We start from the raw sequence: 22979 nt of genomic DNA, 5'->3' as shown, positions 1-22979 counted from the left end.
TACGAATATAAATGATACTCCTTTTAACAGCTTATACTTTCTATGTTAACATTTTCACAGGATTAATACAGTGCTCTGATAATGTCAGTGTGTGTGTGTGTGTGTGTGTGTGTGTGTGTGTGTGTGAGCCTGAAAGCTGGGGCCAAAGGTCAGAGTGTGAGGCGGTACCTGCAGAGCGCTGTTCAGGAAGCAGCTGTTCTGTCCCGGCTCGTTGCTCAGCCCTTTGCTGGGAGCGATGGACGTCATGGTGCGAGGTGTCAGGATTCCCTGCGTCCCAGCCCCACCTCCTCCTCCTCCGCTGACACCACTTCCACTGCTGTCTGATGCAAAGTAGTTCCTCTTCCACGACATATTCCCAGTTTGTTCTCGTCTTCACTCCCTGTAGGGATCAACTTCCTGTCGCGTATTCTCGCTTCAGTGCAGATTGATCCATTTCCTCCAGCCAAGAGGGAGGCAGAGATAAAAATATCCAGAAACGAAGAACGTGAAGTCAAACAGGAACGTTAGCATCCAATAAAATGTAAAAAAACAATAAATCGTCTGAACGTTTGACATGTATCAGTTATCTAAAATTTCTCACTTCGGTATTTCAGGGAATAAAAGGCTTCACATTCTTAATGAGCATCTGTTTACAGGCTGAATATTCCACACGCACAATTCCCAGTATTCCCAAAACCCTCTGCTGTGTAATCGCAGGATTCCTGCCCTTCTATCCACCCTTCAAACATCAGCAAGAGCAGGTCATCCTCATCGCCGTGGCCACGGGGCTGAGGTCGGACACACACTCAGGTCAGAGGTCGAGTGCAGGCAGCCAATCGGAACATACCTGCTGGAGAGAAAGAGGACAGGGAGGCTTTAGAGGAGGACTTTATTTACCGTCGCGCTCGTTCATGCTCTGCCTGACTCCCCCATCCTCACACACACCCAACCTCTTGCTCATCAAACGCAGAGACAAACGTCTCTGATATTCTGTGTGGACCGATTGAGCCTGGAAGGATGAAGAAACTGAAATGTCCCGAGAGCAGCGCCCAGCTCCAACACATCAACACAAAGGGTGCTGTAAAGCAGTTCGAGGTGCTGCGACGTCCCCAAAGCTCACAGGAAGTATTTCACCACAACAGAAACCTGTAAAACTTTGTGTGCATCCATCGCCTCGACCCCTGATACCAAACCCTGCTTTATTCTGCAGCTCCATTTGATGAGCTTGTGAGCGTGCGTTTGATTCCATTAGACGTTAACACTTAAATCTAAATGACAGTAAAACACTTCCTGCTGTTTAAAGCCCAGCAGGGCCTCAGCGGACGTGTAACACCCTCCGGATTTAAAACACGTGCACGGTTACTGATGACATCAGCAGAAGCGCAGCAGGGCCCGAGCTGTGTGCAAACTGCAGGAGCAGAGACATGAAGGTGTGCTGGGTAATGACAGGCTGCAAGGCTGCCATTACTCTGTAATAACTGGCCTGTGAAGCTCCTCTAAGACCCCAGACTGAGATAATGTTAGGCCTGTGCAGTGCAGATGCTGTAATGAGGAATCCTCCTCCTCACTGCAGTCACCCCCTCTCCACTCCTGCCCACACCTCCCTCGCTCACTCTCGGTATTGTTCCCCCACGCAAGATTAAGACAGACGCAGATGTGAAGATATACAGATGTTAGAAAACCAGACATGAGACACAGAAAGAGGTGGAGCCAGGTCGATAAGGGAAACGGGCTCAGATTTGGGCCTAATGACCTTTAACACCACCCTGTCCAGACTGGAGCTTTGATTCTGATCATGTCCTCATTGGTTAAACCAGACCCAGGCTTCACCTTTGACCTTTGAGCCTGAAAATGAGCTGCTGTGCTGCCTCAGGCGGGGTTCAGTTTGCTCAGACCTCAAAGGCGTAGATCTGTGAGTCGGCGTTTCCTCTCCTACGCAGCGCTCTTGTGAAACAGATGTGCCACAGCCAGGCGGGTTCGCACATTTGATCATTAACTGTCAGACTCGATGGGCGTTCCGGCGGGCGGAGCGATGCTCCTGAAGTGTTTCCCTCTTTAGCCTCGGCTGTTTCCATGCAAACTGCCCACTAAAGCCAAACACTCACACAGGTTATGAGTCACATGGTGTGCATGTTCAACAGCTCACTGAGCTCAGCACGCGCTCGCCAGCACGCGCTCGCCAGCACGCCTCACACGACCAGCACCACCTGCACCAACCTCCTGGTTCGAAGGATCAATGCAAAGGTTTGGAGCAGGGTTTGGGTTAGGAAAGGGTTACACAACGCAGTGCCTTCTGAAGTGGTGTGTGTCCGTGTGTGTGTGTGTGTGCCTGTGTGTGCGTGCATGTGGTAATCTGCAGGTCAGAGCAGAGGGAGGTGAGGAGGGATTAGCCTGATCAGATGCGTCTGTCTGGTCAGGATTACGCCGTCTGTCTGCGGGTGTTTCTGTGCAGGACCGAGTCTCCGTGTGGACACTTTTCCAAAGGAGCCATGACAGGTTCAGAACTGAGACCGGTTTCATAAAGTCCAACTGAGCACAGACTCAGGCGGGCGTTTGAATTCACCTCGCTGAGGTCAGAGGTGTTCTCTGTCTGGCTGTAAGCCCGAGGGTTAGAGGGTTAGAGTGAAGCAAACAGCGTGGGCTGCATCATCAACAAACCACTGCTGTGATTTCTGCCTTACAACACGTACAGCTTTGTTTATGATCTAAGAGGGTTCAAATGATTTTAGCGTGGTGAGTGCAAACTAACAGCCTGGATCATTCGACTGCCTCTGCGGCAGTGAAATGTCATTTAAAGGAAAAGAATAAGAGCAAAAGGCAGGCTGAGAGGCAGCGAGGAGCTCATGGAGCTCAAGTGAAACTCGAGTGAAACTCCGAACGACTCGCCTCACTTCCTGCGCAGAAAACTAAAATGTGACGAGGACCAAACGACACGTTCATGCTGCACGATCTCTAATCCGGTTCTCCCAAACCTGCTGCATGGCAAATACATACAGCAGGTAAACCAGCAGGTGGCACTACAGCTATTATTCAATCCAAGACATTTTTCTCAATGAAAGCGGCTCCAGTGCACTGAGACACACCGAGGCACTGAGGGTCGCTGCGCTGTGGACATCCAGGCTGCAGTTCCTCTAACGTCCATCGGAGGCTCCAGCCTGTGAGTCAGTGAGGGACACAAGTTTGAGTTATCTGATAAATCCTGAGCTGAGGCCGACTAGTGAGGTCTTTGTCAGACACAATTCTTTTCTCAGGCTTAAAAATAATGAAGTGGGCGGAGCTCCGGGCCTACAGGTGATGACAGAGTGATTAATGAAAACTCCAAAGCTGACCAGCAAACAGGTGAAACAAAGAAAACCAATCGTATCGCCCGCTCTAACACTTTTAGGGTGTTTGGGTTTTTACCTGTAGACTAACTTCCTGTTAGCGATTAGTGGTAGCACAGGTTGGAGGTCATTTCCTCTCCCGGTGAGCGCCGAGGCTGATTTAGTGTAAAACTGGTTATGTAACAAAACGGCAGTCTGTCGCAGAGGCTTTACAGCCACACACAGACACACACACAGCGATATAATCACCTCTAATTCAGCAGGCTGGCTCGGTGCTGCCTGTGTGCAGGCTGACCGCGGCTGCACTGGGAGCACTGGGCAGAGTGGGGGTGCTGGGATAAAGCCGGGGGGTTGGGGTGGGGGGGGGCATCGATTTGATTCGGTCCGTGAGCTCACGCCTTGTTTTCAGACTCGCAGCTCCTCATCAGCGAGCAAAAACAACCAAACCCAGGTTTTTTGGTCTCTGAGACTCTTTAAAAACGATTCACCAAATAAACAAAGACCACAATGAAGTTAAGAAACGAACGATGACGTAAATATAAAAACAATAAGACGTGATCAATATTTGGCTGTTTGAGGCTCATTTCAACTTATTAACCTAAAGTAATTTTAAATCTGCTTATACTTATTATGCCAAACATTACATACAATAATACATACAATACAGCTATGTTCTTGTCATTTGATATTTTAATGATTTTAATGCTCATTTTTAATATAAAGTACCATAAAAATAATTGACATGCAGTAACTAGTCGATTTATCATTAAGGCTGCCACAAACGATTATTTTGATAGTCGACTAATCAGATCATCATCCATTGGACGTATAATGAACAGCTTATTGCACCAGCAGCATCTGCTCTTATATAACTATCATTAGCTTACAGCTTTAAGTGTTTAAGGTCTGTGCTAACTAACAATAAAGACAAGATGATAGTTTATTAAATTTTAATGAAGTTTGCAGATTGTTTCGGTGAAGTTTAATAAACTCCTTGCTATCTAAAATATAACAGGACACCGGAGTAAATTCTCAAGCATCTCACACTTCTGATAATCAGCTGTCTGCTTGACGTTTATTCAGCTGTGTAAAAACTATAACTTTAATCTCAGACAAACCGATTTACTCAGGAACAAATAAAATACTGAAAACAGCCAAACAATAACATTTTTAAGTTATCTAAGTGACTCATATATCATGTTTAACCTGAGTAGTGAAAGACGGCGGTGGGTTTGAAAACGATTTGCCGGGAGTCCGGTGTTCTCACGGCTCTAGTGAGCCTAGCCCCCGGCTCGCTAACGAGCTAGTGGGTAACAGACGTCTCCGAAAACGTCGGAGCGCTTTTGAAAATATGTGGTGTCCTGATAAACTGAGCAGATATTTGAGGTTTACACAGCTACATTCTCGCCTGAAAATATGTTAAACGTTTATTTTGTGACCCAGAAAGAATAATAAGAGTAATATTAAAACTAACTAGCTGCCGCCATTGTTGGAAACTGAGCTGGGCTGCGCTATGAATTCTGGGACACAGCTGCTTCTTCTTCTTCTTCTTCTTCGGGTTTAACGGCAGCTGGCATCCTTGTACATGCAGTGCTGCCATCTTCTGTTTCAGTCCGTTATTACACTCTTAAATCCTGCTACTTATTCCTGCGTCTTTCAGGATCTTACAAAGCTTCAAACGACGCGTCGACTATTAAATCAGTCGACGATTTTGATAGTCGACTAATCGTGGCAGCCCTATTTATCATAGTTGGAATTAAATAATAATAATGATAATAAATAAGCACTAAAAGTTTGTTCTTGAGCTTATTTGATTTTTTAAATGCGATTTATTTTGTCCGCTTCGGTGCTCTGTAGACGGCCTCAGACACAGGCTGTTCCCTTTGCTGTGCCTGGATCTTTGCCCACAGGATGAATCTAATAAACGCTCTGTGATGTTTTCCGGCAGCTGGAACAAATCGATTGAAGCTCGATTCATGTAAAGTGCAGATTCTCGGGTCCTGCGGGACTCCCTGGAGCCTCCGCTCAACATTTATTCATCAAATTAAAGTCAATACTTGTAAAAATGAAACGTGCCAGATGCAGAAAACACTCAATAATGAGGAGGTGACGGACGGCGGTGAGAAGAGGAGGAGGACGCGGTTTCTTTAAAGGCGTTTAACGGCAGCCGAGCTTAGATCTGTGCAGATCCCCGCTAAGACGCTCTCCGGGCAGACCCGGCGTCGCTGACCTGCTTGGCAGCTCGTCTGGAGGAAGATTTGGGGACTAATGACTAAAAAGGAGAGCTCATGAATATACAGCTGTCCTTCAGCGCCGCCACGGCCCCAAAATAACTCGGAGAATTTGGGAATGTGGAGCACTTCAATCACTTAATTCCACTCAGTGAAAGGAGGAATTAGCTTTTTGTCGTCTCCCCCGTGAGGCTCTCAGACGAGCCGAGGACGACGGCCTCAGCAGCTCTCAGAGTGGCTGCTTTTTAAACACCAGCAGCAGAAGAAAAGACGCCTGCTGTCACTCCCATGAATTCAAGTCATGTTTTATTCACAATCGGTCCAAAAAATGATGTTTACATGTTGTAATGTCTGCAGGTTTGGCAGCAGAGTGATGCAGACGATGATGTACATCAGCTGCATTAGTGAGTCAGTGCAGGCGTGTGGCTAACGTTAGCGGTGTTTCCTGATTTTAAAGTTGATTAAGAGTAATGCGTCGATGCAACTTGATGAAAACACAGATTATTGTCTGTGATGAAAAGAATCCTGTTTCAGTCGAGGGAACCAGAGCGGCACCGATCCGGTGTCTCACAGATGTTTCAGCCAATCACAGGAAGTGAAACGCCAGCATTAACCTGTAACTGAACTACGCTGTGGACACGTGACTGCTCACTGCACCATCTTGTGGTGCAAAGTGGTATCACACCAAAGTACAGCACGGCCCTTTGTCCACACTTCGGCTGACATCACTGCGGCACAATGCAGACATTTTCCTTTCTGCTCACTTTGGAAGGTTTTTAACTATTTTTAAAGACACATATTTAAAATAAGCAGCCCTAACGACGCCAGCGTTCTCATTTAGCCTGTCATTAGCAACCTGCCAAACTTTGCTGAGACCTGTGAGAGCTTCAGAGGTCACGAGTGGGGTTCTCGCAGACCCACGCTTCCTGCTGGAGAATATTTACAGCTCGTCTCAGGCTTTGAGTTCATTTTAATGATTAAAATCACAGATTTATCATTTTCTTTCAGTTTGTTCATCATTTCCAGGAAGCGCGTCGTAACGCTGGTATTGAAACGTGCGGTACAAACAAACTTTATTATCACTGTTATTATCTGTTTGTGTCTGAGCTGGAAAATCGTTTTACTGCACGTCTGACGTGTTCTTCATTCCCTGATCAAAAATCTACAGATTTCAAGTCTGAATATTTTCCAACAACACTTTCCAACTTTAGAAGCTGTTACACAGATACGACAATAACAGCTCCACGGTTAATTATTCTCTCAGCTCTCACTCACGTGTCTTATCTGCAGTCCGGTGTTGGGATGTCAGCCTCAGATGTAACGATCAGTGATGATGATGATGCTGCTCTGGTTTCACTTCAGAAACAGGACTTTAAAGCTTCTAACTCACAAACTTTTTCCCATCACACCCTCTTCTCTCAAAGTATTGTTCTAATTTTCACTCTCCACATTCCTCACAGCAGCAGCAGCTCCATCAGTTCAGTGAATCAACAGTAAATCATCCAGACTGGGAGGAGGTCTTCCTCCTCCTCCTCCTCCTGTTCTTTCAGCACATTATTTTCCCATGAATACTGCTGAATAATGTTCTTTAATTTAAACCTCAGTGGCCGCCCCGGCACACTACATAACTCACATTTCCTGCAGGACAGTGAGAGCTGCTGCACCTCCTAAACTTCCCTGAGAGGTGGAGATGCTTCAGCCTGATGGAGCTGCAGTGAAACCAGACCTACAGGTTGTTTTACTCCGATTAAACCTGCTTCTGTTCACGATGATTCATTAAACCACAATCGGTGACCACCCATGTGTGGAACATGAGAGCAGCTAGTTTTGTAGTTTTTGGCTCTGAAATCTCATTTGTTACACGAAAATCTAAGAAACCACTCGTTCCATCGCATTTTGTCGCACCGCGCCAAACTCCTTTTAAAAATATGGCACTTTAATGTTTCTTTGCTTGCTAAGCACAGCACACAAGGTAAATAATATTAAAGAAATGCCGTTTTAGAAATCGGGAACAGCGCTTTAATTCGGCTGGTTCAGTTCCAGCCCACACTTACATTTCATAACCAAACAGATCTCTTTAAAAGTCCCAGCCTGTTGTTCCCGGTGATGAAGAGCAGCAAGGATCCACGGATGGAGTTGGGATCGATGACATAAAGATGAGGACCGGTGTGTACGCGGTGTGTGAGTGACCCCGACACACGGAGTCGGGATCAAACCCGAAACGTGCGCAGAAGCAGCGTAGCAGTGCGGCGGAAAACCCGCAGTTTTTAACCGGAGTCCGGCGCGCCGCCGGGGCTACATTACATCACTTCTAGCAAACTTCACGGGAGAACAATGAGGGCGAAGCAGCTTCGGCGGGCCGGGCTGACCCGGGCACAGCCTCCAGCTGCCAGCACGGACTCCGGCCGGACGGGGAGCCCGGCAGCGCCAGCGGGTCCCGGTTGTGCCCGGTACCGACAGCCTGGTGACACTGCTGCATTTCGAGGCTCGAGCTGAACACGCAGGCGAGAAAGCGGAAACACGGAGGCATGAAAGGAGCTCACCTGTGGCCGGAGCAGCGAGGCAGAGCCCGGGGGAAGGCGGCCGGCGTGTCCGGGGAAGGAGCGGCGGCGGAGGTTATTGTGTTTGAAGCGGCAGGACGGAGGGGGAGGGGTTACTACCTGCAGCATGGGGCGCGAGCACCAGCGCGTGCGCCGGTGTGTGAGCACGTGAGCGCGTGCGTGCGTATGAGACGGAGGCTTCCGAGGACTGCTGCTGCTCCTCAGGGTGATTCAAGTAAAAGTCAAGCAAAGGTCCTTTACTGAACCGGGAAAAACACCGGAACTAAGCTCCGTTGGTCACGCTCATGTGTGTTACACCTGCAGTAAAACACGTCACAAAGTGTGCACGCTCAGCCGCTGAGCCAGCATTACCTGTATATAAAAGATGGACATTTTTGCTGCCAAGACAGAAGAGCCCTGTTAGGACGAGAGGGTGGAGTTACAGACACTGATAGGTCTGTGGTACGGTGACCTCACAGCAGCCATGTTATTGGTCACACAGGCTGTATCCCAATTCAGGGTCTGCAGCCTTAAAGGCCGCATTTTAAGGCCGATTACGTCACCGCGACGCAACAAAGGCTGTCCCAATCCAAAGGCTGCTCGAAATGCGGCCCTCAAATGCGTCCTTCATCTCCCTGAATTTTAAGGACGTGGTGGTGTAGACTTCGTGGCCCAACATATCCCAGAATGCATAGCGCGGCGGTGGGTGTGGATAATTTTGCCGAAAAAAAACGGCGGATGAGGGGCGCCTGAAGAGTACACTTTAAGTACTGAATATGATGTCACTTATTGATGTGCAAATGTTTAATAACGAAGAACATTAAAACATTACTGTTGGCCACATGTCGGCAAAGTCATGTGACATTAGTGACGTTTGTACTAACTTGGTTTTAAAGCCTTTACTTTAAAATATACGCCGTTCAATAGCTGAGCTTCATCTTACAGAGAATGATCAAAGCTCATGTAGAAACAAACACATGAACAAAAGATTTTCTCCTTCATCTCTGTCAAACACAGCTGTATGACACGTTTCCAGCTGTTAGTATCATGGTTGCTAGGCAACCTGGGCAGTGCAACGGAGGCTAGACCGTCCCATTTCACAAGCCTCGCACTTCCGGCCTTAGCGGTCTTTAAGTACGCGGCCCTTGAGGATCGTTGAGGCTGCAGACCCTGAATTGGGATACAGCCATTATGTCATTAAAAAGGCTCCATCAGCACAAACACAAAGCTAGCAGCTACAGCTGTCTGTGTCACCATCCACTTGTCAGTCACAGAGGCCACGCCTCTAATAGTCATTTGTCTCTGCCTCCTGAAACGAACCCCTGATAAACTGTTAGTCTCCGTTCTCCACTATGTAAAACTGTGTCATCTGCATATAGAGGTACTCTCCTTCTCTACGTTCCTCTTCGACTTCCTCTTATCGCGTAACAAAACTTTAATATAGCTGTAATTAAGGTGGAAATGATCATTTGTGTATCAGGCTGTAAACATTTCTCATGTGAAGTTTTAACATGAGTCTATGGGGGCTGACTCATGCTGGATCCTCTGCTGGACACTAGAGGAACTGCAGCTTTTGGGACTAGAGCACTGATGCTTTAAAGTTATCGTTTCGCCCCCCAAACGTCCTCGAGTGTGTATATCTAACATTTTTTCTCCCTCACTCTCACTAAGTAACATGCAAGCAGCTTGTATAATGACGTTTGTTCTGAAGTATGCTTTTACAGTAAATCTCTGGTACCACCCGTTTCTTTGATCCAACATGTAAGAGCGGCTAAGGGACATTTGTTGTGTTTTTAAAAAATGATGAATGTTTTTGTGCTAAATGTGTCCTAACACTGGACCCTTTAGGGTATATTTAAAGTAAACATATGGATTTACTGTGAGATTAGGTGAATTCAGTATGATCACATTTAAATAAAGTCATGAGCTTATCAGCACAGTTGTATCTGAAAACAAGTGACTAATCTGGGAGTGTGATGGTGAAAATAAAGACCTGCAAGCTGACTGTGCAGCACGCAGCAGTGCTGAAGTCATCAGTGTGTGTGTGTGTGTGTGTGTGTGTGTGTGTGTGTGTGTGAGGCTCTATCGACGAGGTTATTGATCACATTCGGAGCACAGGAGGACACTTTGGGCTCAGCTCTGACTGCAGGAGCTGCACAGGGCTCATGATGCGCACGTTTAAACCATCATTCATGGTTTTAATAAGTAAAAGTCCTTTCTGTTCCTTGAGTCGGCACACACACTGACATGGACAGATGAAGAAAACGTGGGGCCCGGGCACAGCCATAGCAACCCCCCCACACATACACACACCCCACCTATCTGTGAGAATACAGAGTTAAGACCTTCACTGGAAAGGGCATAAAACAACTTGTTCTTATTTTTGTCCATTTTTAGTGAAGTTAAAAATCTTCGGTTCCTAATGAATTTGGAGAAACGGAAAAAAGAAAGACCCAGAAAACACATTAAAATGCTGCCCCCTGGTGGTGAAAAAGCAGAGGGTTCTTACCAAACTGCAGCTGGAGATGATTTTAATGACACATTTACTGCTGTAGCTTTGTCTATAACAATCCAGCATCATAGATATTCAGTGATGTCAAACATAAGGCCCGGGGCCCAGAACTGGTCCTGCACAGACCCCTATGTGGCCCACTGGGCAGTTTTGGAAAATATGAAGCATGGCACAGATTTTGGGCTTGTAACTGAGAGCTCCACCGTGGCTGTTCACACTTCATGACCAAAGTAATTAAGGAGCAGAAAAATCAGTCAAATAAATGAGAGAAAAATCCTGTTTTTGATTTTCGACTGTGCGTTGCTCACCGTGGCCCACATCTCAACAGATTTAGATTTTTTTATTTGCTAAATATGATAACACAGCAAATAGATTAAAACTGGATTTTCCACAGTTTGTTATATTTTCAGCCTGACTTTTATACTGAAAGGGTCACTCCCAGACCTCATACAGCTGCTCACATGGAAACAAATGAAACCGCAGCAAAACAAAATTAATTTATGGTTTTTATGTCACAGAGAAAATTGAAGCTGAGTGACTTTATGAGTGGAAACAGCTGCAGTCCAGAAACAACAGCAGCAGCACTCGATGAACCCCAGGGAACACCGGCCCAGAGAAACGATGCTCATAGAACACAGTCATTAAAGAATCGTTTAATATCAGAACGTAAAGACTTGTTTCTCCTTGCAGAGGATCTGCTGCAGCCAGGGTAAAAACAGGAGGAGGGCCGAGCAGTAAGTCCACGCTGTTTAATGAAATAACAGGAGCAGCTCGGCTCATGTTTGGGTGGAGAACACGTCTGAACCGCAGTGCAGCCTCAAACATTCCTCTGCTGGGAGGAATCCGCCTGGCTCTCGTTAAACTGGGCTGAACCGGAGCGCAGCAGCAGACGCTTCACGCTCACTCGCTCGTTTGTTTGCTTCTGACTTTTTAATTAAAAGCAGACGATGTCAGTGTGAACGTGCCAAAAGACTCTCCGCTGCCTCTCTTTCTTTCTTCTGCAGTTTCTATTCTTTAAAGTATTAAAGAGACTCTCGGGAAAGTGGAAGCACCTTAAAGCTGCAGTCTTTTTGATGGCCAGCAGGGGGCGATCTCTGAGCTCGCTCAACTCTTTAATCTCGATTCACGTCTGACTGAATCAAGTTAGGAGGAGGGTGGTTTTCCACCCAGAGGGAGGCAGAGTGAGCGGTACAGAGGTCAAAGGTCACAGCACACAGACAACAGTGGTTAGAGGGAGTGTGTGGTTAAAGTGGACAGACGCCATGTTTTTACTGTCAAATGTGAGAGCTGGGCCTTTAAACCGCGAACATGTAAAATCTGTGAATCTTCTAACGCAGCTGTTCACAGGAGTAATTAACAGCTCTCACCAATCAGATCGCTGCATTCAGCAACAAGAGTGCTCAGAATGCATCCTGGTACTTAATCACTGGCACTTTTCTGAACCAGCCTTTCTGACAAACAACCTCAACATAAACCGACTAAATCAGATCAGACACAGGCTGTGTCAGCCGATGTTTTACTTCAGAGGTGCAAAGCATGACGACTGTGAGCTCAGGACTCACAGTTTAAATCACAGCGTGGGGGAACAGCCAGGCTGATCTCAGATCTGAGTCTAACTGCACTGACGGGATATTTCCACTGGTGGAAACTGTCCAGCCTGTTTCTGAAGCTCCTGCTGAGATGTTCCACTGCTGAGTGACGCTTATCGCCACCAGCTGTGTTTATCCACGCCAAAAAAAGGCACAGTGTCCTCCGAGGGCTGCCACATCAGTCTAAAGTTATCTTCTCGTTCCTGTGTTTCACTGTCCTGCTACAGGCGGTAACAAGTGTCAGTGACCAGGTTTCAGCTCATTTACACACAGCGTGTTCATCAGAGAGCGCTGGCACAGATTTATACTGTTTCTGTTTGAGCCTGAGAGCTTCAGCAACAACGTCAAAGAAAAGATGAGAACAAAGGATGGAAATCTGAAAACAGAGCACACACGATGGGGTCCAACATGGGACAGGGCTGTAAAGTTTTATTGGTTTAACAGCCTGAAGTGTGTGCCTACAGGGCTGGAAAAGCTGCAGTTCCTCTAACATCCAGCAGAGGCAGCAGTGAGCCAGTGGTCATAGACTCCCATGTTAAAACTTTCCAGCAGAAATAAACATGTTTACAGCCTGATACACAAACTGTTTGATCCCTGTAGATACTTTCACCTGTATTTTATTTTACTCAAGTTTTTAAATTGGATTAAGGCTTAAAGTTTGCAATGTTATGGGGCGTGGCCACTATGACTGACAGGTAGATGGTGACACAAGCTGTATCCAAATTCAGAGGCTGCGTCCTCCTCAGGACCCGGCCTTCGCGTTCTACGTGGGCCGGGTCCTTTGAAGACTGAGAAGGCCGGAAGCGTGAGGCTGTGAAATGGGACAGTCTAGCCTTCAGATCTGCGTCAGCGCTGTCTCTGTGGAGTTTAATAAACTCGGCCGTCTGCTCCGTGCTATCTAAAATATAACAGGACACTGGAGTAAACTCTCGACCGTCTCACACTTCTGATGATCAATCAGCTGTCTGTTTGACGTTTATTCAGCTGTGTGAAAACTAGAACTTTAATCTCAGCCAAACCGATTTACTCAGGAACAAATCAAACACTGAAAAGTTATCCAAGTGACTTATATATCATGGTGTCTGACAACGATGTGCCGGGAGTTCGCTGTTCTCGCCCCGGTCAGCTATTGAGCTGGTGGGTAACAGACGTCTCTGAAAACGTCGGAGCGCTTTTGCAAATATGTGATGTCTTGACAAACCGAGCAGATATTTGAGGTTTACACAGCTACATTCTCGCCTGAAAATGTCTTAAAACTTTATTTTGTGACCCAGAAAGAATAATAAGAGTAATATTAAAACTAAGTAGCTGCCGTCATTGTTGGAAACAGGAATTGAGTTGCGCTATGAATTCTGGGATATGGTGGGCCACGAGGAATACAACCGACCCATCCTTCAAGTCTGGGGAAAAGGAGGACACATTTGTCGGCTGCATGTGGAGGCGTCTATGAATTTGAACAGCCTTCGCCGCGTTGCTGTGATGTATTCGGCCTACAAATGTGGCCTCAGGAGGACGCAGCCTTTAAAAACACACACACAGACCTATCAGAGGTTTGTTCCTATGCAGTTTGGGTGTTTTGACCTTCACTTGGCTTTTCCTCGAATGACCCTGACGAGAAGCCAGCTACACAAACTGTTTCGGCCTCTACAGATAATTTCTTGCTTCACGGGAGGACACAGGAAGGAGCCATTCTGCTTTTGACGTTTTACAGTGTCTCAGCTTTTTGGGAAAACGCAGTTGTGAGTTCAGCCACCTGTTCACTCATTTCAGAGTTTAATATTCATGCAAACACCACTTTATATTCACCAGAAAATAAGCTCATTTTTTCATGCATCACTGCTGCAAAAATCTCCACTGCCTGCAGAATGAGATGTCTAATGTGACGTTCTGCAGTTCACAAACAAGCCAGTTTGTTTATTTCCTGTGGTTTCCTCATGCCGGCGTGCTACTGTTGGACCGCGGGCGCCATCCAACGTGTTTTCAAACACCGTGAGTCACTTCCATCGCCTCACACACTGCAATCTGACAACAACCATCCCTCCCCGAATCTGAGATGATGAACAAAGCGCTCGCTGAAGTGAGAAAGATTCCAGCATAAAGAGTCTGCGCACGCACACAGACACACACACACACACACACACACATGCGCACACACACGCACACACACACATGCGCACACACACACACACAGCAGCTGCTTGTGTTTACTGGGCCACAGAACAGCTTCAACAATCACAGTCACTCCAACACTTGTCTCTGCAGGAGAAGTCAGGACTGCTCTTTGCTAGCAAACTTCTGCAGCGTAGCTGGGGTTGGTACGGTGGCCCTGAGAGGTCAAATACACTACAGCCTAACAACACAACACAATGCAAATAGAAAAGAAGCCCACAGAAGTTTTAAAAAGTCAGGAAACAAAACAGAAACAAAGGAAGTGTTTTTGGGAGGCAGAAAAGTGACAGAACAGCTAACAGTGAACAGTATATAAGTTATGATATGAAAACACACATTACTGCATCCTTTCCTCCCTCACAGCACCAGTGGAAGCCACTGGTTCATCACAGACACACTTAAAGGAAGCATGGGATGCTTCTTTTAAGTGTCTCCTGGGTTCAAATCCCAGCAGTGCCTTACCTCCCTACCAATGCCATTACATTTCATTAATGAGTGCTGATGGCGGGAAGCATTGGGCGTTATGCTTTCTCTCCTTCGTTTCCAAGAAGAGGACACAATGAAGATTTAGACATGCCCAAGACATCAATATTGGGTGAACAACCCTCAGAAGCTCCACTAGCGGTTTAATGCCTGGGACCCTCCAGCATTTGTTCTAGAACTGAAGAAGCTTCTCGGATCGGGTGCAAAGAAGTTTTTAAAGCTCTCAAGAGTACCGTGAGGTGGATAACTGAGGACATACAAAGACTTTCCTAACTGCATGATGGATGCAGATGTGACACCACGCTGCTATCACCTTGTTGCAGATGCATCCATCATGCAGTTGATGCAGATGGTTTCAAATGGAGAGCCCAAAGGCACTGCTTGGACTTGAACCCAGAGCTCCTGTTGACCAGCTCAGCCACAGCGCCTCCTTGAGGCTTCAGGGCTCCTTCTGAAGGTGGGTGGAGGTGCTGTGGTTCTGTCGGTGGCTATCAGGGTCAGCATTGAATCACAGTCTGAACCACTGCTAGAACTTTTCACAGACTTTATGGAAACCTCCAGCTTCACCCAGGTGCTGCACGATGATGGAACATGTCTGAAAGCCAACCACAGCAGGAGGCGCTGTGGCTTAGCTGGCCAAAGCACCTGTCTAGTAAACAGGAGATCCTGGGTTCAAGTCCCAGCAGTGCCTTGCAATTCTTGGTACCATTACATTAAAGTTTGCTGAAGGTGCTGTGGTTCAAGTTTTTCCTGTTTCATTTGTAAGAAGAGGAGAGGTTAGACATCAGTGCAAAGGCACTGCTGGGATTTGAACCCTAGCAGGTGTTTTAACCAGCTAAGCAAAACTCTCTAAATATAAAGAAGAGGAGAGGGGGAAGGCAGTGAGAGAGAAGGAGAGGCGAGAGTCGGGATTCGTTTCCTTCTCTTAGCTGATCTGAAAATGCTTTCATAACATTCATAAATGCTGCAATACAACAACAGGCATGACTGAAACTGAACACGAGCTGGTCCCGTTAACCAAGCTCATAAGGCAACATCTGGATTAAAAGCAGATGTTCTTCCAGATTATGTTATGGAGCAGCAAACACACTGCTGACAAACTTTTAGATGATGTCGGTCACACTTCCTCTGCTAAAGAAGGTAATAAAGGAAGCACTGAAGCGCCTTTCCTTAGAATTTGGGGAGTTCAAACAGCTGCAGATGCTTCAGGATCAAGTCACTCACTCAGGAACTTTGCTAAGAAAAACTCGCCTACACTCTGTAAGCAGACATCATCCCACGAGGAGTTCGGAGTGATGGCTACAGCTCCCTCAGGTGTCGCCACCGTCGTATCGTAAAACACACGGGATAAGTTTCCAACTTTGGAAGTTCTCACAACCTCACCTGGAAAACTACACCCATGTATTTTCTGCCACCTTCACTGCACCTTTTATTGTCCTTTTATTTCAATTTGATTATTTTTAAATGACTTTCTCACTTTATTAGAAAGTGGTGAAGAGTTAAAACTATACTCGCTGAAGCTGTAGAAGCTGTAGAAGAACAATAATCCATGATCAGTAAACTGCAGTTTGATTCATTATTGCACGATACACACAGGTGAGTCAATAAAGTTTCACATAAAAACAGCACCAGTCAAACCTGCTAAACATTAACCTGCCTGTCATGTGACACCACGCTGCTATCACCTTGTTTTCATTTCACTATGACTACTTCCTGCATGACCTCAGCCTCCACTGCTCTGCATCGCTACTGTTTACTCTCACAATCATACGATGGTGACACGCACACACAGCCAGGGGCAACTGTGCTTCATCGAGTACTTTGTGTTGACAGACTGTTAGTCGCCTGTTTGCTCTCAGGTGTTTCTGCCACACACTGACACCTGTAGCAGCGATCTCTCACAGTTAGACAGCGGTGAGCCGACCTGCAGCAGGAAGCTGAAGCCAAAGTGATGATTGAACCGACGAAAAGTTGCAGAAATTTGAAGGCCAGAAGCATGCCATTAATATGAACTGCATGATTAAAGCAGTGCGATTCTTAGAAATGATGCACTTGGACCCAACATATATTCAGAATTTGCTGCTAGAGAATTTGTTCTTACGAACCAATCATCATCAGGCTAGTCCTCAGGGAAGGAAAGACCGAAGTGATTTGGATATCCATAAAGTCGTCTCACGTTTCAAATGGATTCTTCTATAAATATATTGTTCCTCAAAGTGGTTAAAACAGTGATGCAAAATAATACTAAAGTGATGGACGACACTCCTGCAAATTCATAAAAGAAACGGGTATTTAACCTGTGGTGGGGTTCTCAGCTTGGGGATGGTCCCGAGAGTCACTGCTCAACCCTGTCATGTGAGCTGTTAAGACTGATTCTTTTGAAGAGCTGAAATGTCTTTGAGACCCTAACAATGCAGTGAGATGATCCTTTGTGCCAGACGGATTACCGTAAAGGCTCCATTCAGTTTAAAAAACGTGCAGCTGATTATTACATTTTCAGCAACACAAACTAGTCGAACACCATTTGGAGGAACTTTGCTGCTCCTCTCAGTGCTGAGAGGATTATCAGTAACGAGCCACAATGTTGGACAAACTGTGTAATTACACCATTTCTAAATGATCCCAGGCGTACTCTTCTCACCATGACACTCTGATTACACCTGATGGTCTGTCACCCTGTAAACCGAAGAACTACAGCTACATAAACCTGACTGTAGTTTGGCTGTAAACCCTGTTCAGAGTTTTTGCGGTGGTGAGGGGGCGTGGGGGGGACAGATGTGTTAGCAGATAGTGAGCCAAAGCATGCAAAACACCAAAGGAGCTCAGGACTAAGCTGGAGTTCCACAGTGAAGCTTTAAAGTAAAATCAGGTGAAATTTGAATGGAGTTTGGTGTGATCAGGGTGTCTCATTCAGTCTCTCACCTTAACACAGCAGCATTCAGATGCTCTCCTCCTGCTTCTCGGCTGGGTCTCCTTCCTCGCACCTCCTCAGGGAGACAAACAGGAGCGATGGTCGCAGCTCTTCACCTCCTCCTTTGTCTCCCTCCACGCTCAGCAGCCGTCTCCCAGGTGACTCAGCCAGAGAATGACATCATCCCTGTCAGCACACACACCTGTTTCCTCAAAAGCACCACCTCCCTCTGCCTCCACACACCTCCTCCCCCTGCACCCATGCACTTCCTGGATCTCTTAAAGGGACAGCATCCCTCTGGAGCAACAGGTGAGCCTCCCTGCTGCAGTAACATCCGGCTGCGCTGGAGTCATCAGTCACACATATTGATCTGTGATATTGATATTCTGTGTCTGCTGAAGGCCTCCTCTCCTCTGTGTTTGCTCTGATGCAGCGCTGATGTCAGAGGACGACCGCAGAAGAAGAAACTCAAGCTACTTTTAAATCATGATTAGACAAGGTGTGCCACCTGCTGGTGCAGAAGTCTGGGGACTTGAATCAGATTTCAAACAACTCTGGATTAAAACATGACTTTAAAAACATCATTTTAAGATTGGTAGCTCATTTCCACTCTGTAACAACAGCTGGAAAATCTGTCAGATGATGGTGAGAGTCATTAGCCACACAAGGAGAAATCCTGGAACAGTGTGACTCATCCAGGAGGTCACAGAAGAACCAGGAACAGTATCTAAAGCCCCGCAGGCCTCACTCGGCTCAGTTCAGGTCAGAGGTCATGAGTCAACAATAAGCAAGAGGCGGGGCAAAAATGGCCTCTGTGGGAAAGTCTGAGGAAAAAAACCACTGCTGACCAACTAAACCACAAAGGCTCGTCTCACAAACATCTGGATGATCCCCGAGAGTTCTGGGAAATATTCTGAGGACTGATGAGACAGAAGCTGAACTTTCTGGAAGGTTTGAGTCACATCTGCGTCAGACTAACAGCGTTTCAAGATCCCAGCAGCAGGCAGACGCGGTGGTGGAGGTGTGATGGTCTGGGCTGCTCTGCTGTGACTGAGGGAGCCACGAGTTCTGCTCTCTACCAGAAAACCCTGAAGGAGGATGTCCGCCTATCCCTTGGAGTTCTGAAGCTCAAGAGCACTCAGGCAGCAGGACAATGATGCAAACACAGCAGCAAGTCCACCTCTGATTGGCTCAGGAAGAGTAAACTAAGGTTTTGGAGCGTCGAGTCAAAGTCTGTTCTTAAATCGCTGAGGTGCTTCAGCGTGACCTCAAACAGCCGTTCGTGCTGGAAAACCCTCCAATGTGTCTGAATCCAAACAGTCCTGTGAACAAGGGCGGAGCTAAACTTCCTCCACAGCACTGTTAGAGAAAAGTGGCCATCGTGGCCATATCTGTAACACGCCGCTGTGCCTTGTGCAGCAATAGTGGAGATGAGCTTTGAACAGGTCTTGGTGATCTCCAGTGAGGGAGGAACTCTGGTACTGGTCCTGAACTGGTCTGAGAGTCGGAGGGCAAAGTTTCCAGTTTCTGTCGAATCAACAACTACAGGGAGTAAATTTAGAAACCAGTCAACGTTCTTCATTTACCAGTGTGTGTGTGTGTGTTTCACTGCTGTTTGTCTCGTCTCTGACGTGCAGATGCTGTTGGCTTATCCTCGTCTTCCTCTTGCTGCGCCCACGGGTGGTGACGTCAACATTTGAGAAGAAGAATAAAAATGGATGTGATGAAAAGATGAAGTGGCTCAGCCTGCTGTGGTGAGGTGTTTCTGCTGAGCGTTGCAGATGTCACAGCTAATCCTGGAGCATCAGGACAGCCGTCAGGATGCTCTCGCTGAAGTGTGGCTGCGCAGACGGCAGCTCCTCTAAACCACACTGAGAGTAAGGCTACGTTCACACTGCAGGCCAAAGCGCATCAAATCTGACTTCTTTGACCCTCTGTGACCCATATCCGATCATGATATGACAGTTTCAACAGCACAAATCCGATCTGGGTCACTTTCGTATGTGGTGCTGAATCAGATACATATCCGATGTTTTAGAAAGCGACTGCTGTTTGATGGTCATGTCACATTAAATCCGTCTTTTACGTCACTGACACAAGACGGACGGCAATTATCAGCGCCAGAGAATACAAATGAGAAAGCATGGCGGCGGAAACTGGAGACGGAGCGAGTCAATGGACAGAAACTGAGGTCAGATTTTATTTGTAGTGTGAACAACCAGACAAAAAAAATCGGCATTAAGACCTGCAGTGAGAGGAAACCAAGGAGCAACAACAAAGCAAAGCAAACCTGTTTCAGTTTTACACCATCAGAGCAATGACACCTGGACATGTGTACAGTTTTAGAGTTAATGTTAGGAGGAGATGGAGGCAGATGATTTGCTGGAGACCCCTAAAGGAAGCACCCAAAGTGTGCCAACCCTGACCCAGCAGCCAAACTACAAAAACACCAACATCACAAGAACCAGGACCAGGACGGATCAGATAGACGGACATACAGAGGTTAAATATCAGAGAGAAACCTTTCGTTGTTTCGTGTCTTTCACATAGAAAAAACTGCAACTGAACCAAAATGTGTCGCCATAAACCATGTGACAGCATTCAGTCTGCTCATTGGTCAGATATGTGTAAGGGTGGGGGTAACAAAAGTAATTACAGGAAGAAGGTGCTGCACTCTGGCCCAGTGGATAACACAGAGAGTTTACGTTCATCTTACAGCTAGCTGCTAGCTACCCAGCTAGGTAACCTGCTGCATCCCAGAATGCAACACATACCTGGCTTTGTGGAGGTGTTTAGCTCAAACCTGGCACCTGCCAGCCTGCTCAGCTCTGTGGGGTTCATGAGGACTGAGACCGGTATCACCTGAGTGTGATTCCACCAGACTAAACAGGTGAGAAAGCGTTCTCTGGCTTTCAGTCTCAGGTGGAATTGTTGGGCTGGCTCTGCCGTGGGCGGAGTCTTCTATCTCTGAATGGAGTAAACAAGTTCCTGGCATTTTAAGGCAGGATGGATTTCAGATCGTCCTCGCCAATAGGGTGGTAATCAGGTCCTCTTTGTTACCTGTGGTCCTGTACCCCAGTTTGTCTTTCATCTCTTGTTAATTGGAGAGTGTCCCTGACAGTTGGTGTGGCAGCCCATCATCGCAGTGTTGGCTGTTCGAGTTGGACCAATGCATCCAAAGCAGCCAAATATCCTGGATTCCCCACAGCTTTTTTTGACTTTCCATAATTAATCTATCAAATCTGGCCATTTTTGTCTGAGTCTTTCCAAACCCCGATCATTTCTGAACCTTTTTTTATCATATTGGTCTGCTGATTCTACTCGTGTAGGTTTTACATCCCGGTGACCACGGAAAATACCAAAGATCTGCTGTTCTTTCTCTCTGTCTCTCACATGGGAAGAAGAAACCAATTACTGAAATATGCAAATGTAGGAAGCAGGTAATTATGATTTTCTCGCTAATTTTATATTTGTGATCAAACACTGGCAAGAAGCAAGAAACACAGACGTGAAACCTGATCACATGACCCATCTAACACACCCCCTTTAACCAGATCGCATCACTGTGAGTCAAAAGTGAGAAATCTGGGATATAAACCAGAAAGATGCACAATAACAAAAACAACCCCAAAGAGACGAGGAAGCTGAGTGTGTGCCACTCCTCCTCCTCCTCCTCCTCCTCCTCCCAGCAGGCTTCTCTGTGATGAGACTCTACAGCAGGAACTAAAACCAGCAGAAAAACAATTACATCATAGTGTAATGATGTAACACACACACACACACACACACACACACACACACACACACACACACACACACACACTCATCTAACAACAGCTTATTTCTGCCCCGTCTCCCATAGCGACCAGACTGCTTTCTGTCGCCACGGTGATAGAGCTGTAGCTCAGGACCACAGCTGATGGAAACAAGAGATTGTGGAGACTACATATACAGAGAGGCTACCGACAGAAACACCATCACCTTCAGGAGGTCAAAGGTCACACAGAGGTTACAGAATGAGCCCATTTTGAAATTATATTTCTAAAAACACAGGTAACAGATGTGATGCTGTTTCTGAAACGTCAACGAGCTGACATCAGCTAAAACTGACCGATAACGTGACACTTAGTCTAGAGCAGCTTTGTAGCTAATAATGCTATAACAACACACACACACACACACACACACACACACACACACACACACACACGCACGCACGCACACACACGCACGCACACACGCACGCACGCACGCACGCACACACACACACACACACACACACGCACGCACACACGCACACACGCACGCACGCACGCACACACACACACACAGACATACACACACACTCACACACACACACACACACACACTCCACCACCACTAACGGTAACAGAGGTTGACAGCAGCTAACAGCTGATAAGAGAAGCTAACAGAGACTAACAGAGAAAAAATGTCACGGTCGATAGCAGGGCCTCAAACACAGTTTATTTACAACACCAGCGCAGAATATATACAGTGAGGGGAAAATCCAGGGTTCCAAAGGTCCAAGAGGAAGCTCTCTCACACTCGTTCTCGTCTTCACGCCCAAACTCACACACGTTCGCACAGCAGGAAGGTCCCGAAGGAAAACTATCACACAGGAGAGGGAAATTACTCACAAGTCACAAAACAGTCTAAGGAGCTCTAAGGAGCTTGGAAAGAAAAGCATCTGGACTTCTTTAAAGAAGTCCAGATGCTTTTCTTTCCAAGCTCCTTAGCCTACAGTGACCTGGATGACTGAGAACCTTCACAGACAAGTCACAAAACACTTAAGCAAAGATTCACAGGAGCTGAGAGGATCACTAACGTGTCTCGCACAATCATCCATCCAGCGACGAGAGGATCTGCATCCCAGCCTCAAATAGCAAATAGGGGACAGGTAATGACAGCTAATCATGAGTGGGAATGTGGGCCAAGAGGAGCGTGTCGGCTGGGCAGACACGGGGACCACGATACAAAATCAGCAGCACTAAAGACAGCATATCCTCAACGGCTCACCTCAGCTCAACAATTTCTTTTATCTGTACTGCATCCTGTCTCCTAAATGGCATATAACCGCTCTGGGATTTTCGATTACTATTATTGTCATTTTATATTATTGTTTTGTTTACTTTTATCCTGTTGCTAAACTAATAAAGAATTTGAATTGAATTGAATCAGTATGCCTGTCATCGATCATAAGTGAGCTGACTCACTGACTTGT

General features: G+C 46.6%; 1 protein-coding gene and 1 non-coding gene across 9 annotated transcripts in view; one reads left to right on the top strand and one right to left on the bottom strand.

Moving 5' to 3' along the window:
* Positions 1–17979, bottom strand: part of usp54a (ubiquitin specific peptidase 54a) — a 42097-nt gene extending 24118 nt beyond the window's left edge. The window contains exons 1-3 of one of the 8 annotated variants that reach the window (XM_086259957.1): positions 8077–8359; positions 581–829; positions 169–436 (exon numbers count right to left, since the gene is read on the bottom strand). In XM_086259957.1, coding sequence (XP_086116083.1) covers positions 169–351 — 183 coding nt within the window. In that variant the 5' untranslated portion in view covers positions 352–436; positions 581–829; positions 8077–8359. Of the gene's footprint in view, positions 1–168; positions 830–3381; positions 3572–6808; positions 6968–7587; positions 8017–8076; positions 8364–17748 lie in introns of those variants that run through there. The other 7 variants (XM_086259952.1, XM_086259954.1, XM_086259958.1 and 4 more) reach the window with 7 other exon arrangements.
* On the top strand, positions 15444–15517 carry trnat-agu (transfer RNA threonine (anticodon AGU)). Its single transcript has one exon. It is a non-coding gene; the product is annotated as a tRNA-Thr (tRNA).
* Positions 17980–22979: the final 5000 nt, after the last annotated feature.

Source organism: Aulonocara sp. 'chitande type north' Nkhata Bay, linkage group LG13 (genome assembly GCF_057382095.1).
Source record: "Aulonocara sp. 'chitande type north' Nkhata Bay isolate Kocher_YH1m ecotype deep benthic linkage group LG13, A_spYH_male_GT1.1, whole genome shotgun sequence".
Classification (NCBI taxonomy): Eukaryota; Metazoa; Chordata; class Actinopteri; order Cichliformes; family Cichlidae; genus Aulonocara; species Aulonocara sp. 'chitande type north' Nkhata Bay.
The sequence above is the reverse complement of the archived record's forward strand: the minus strand, read 5'-3'. Positions and strand labels throughout refer to the sequence as shown.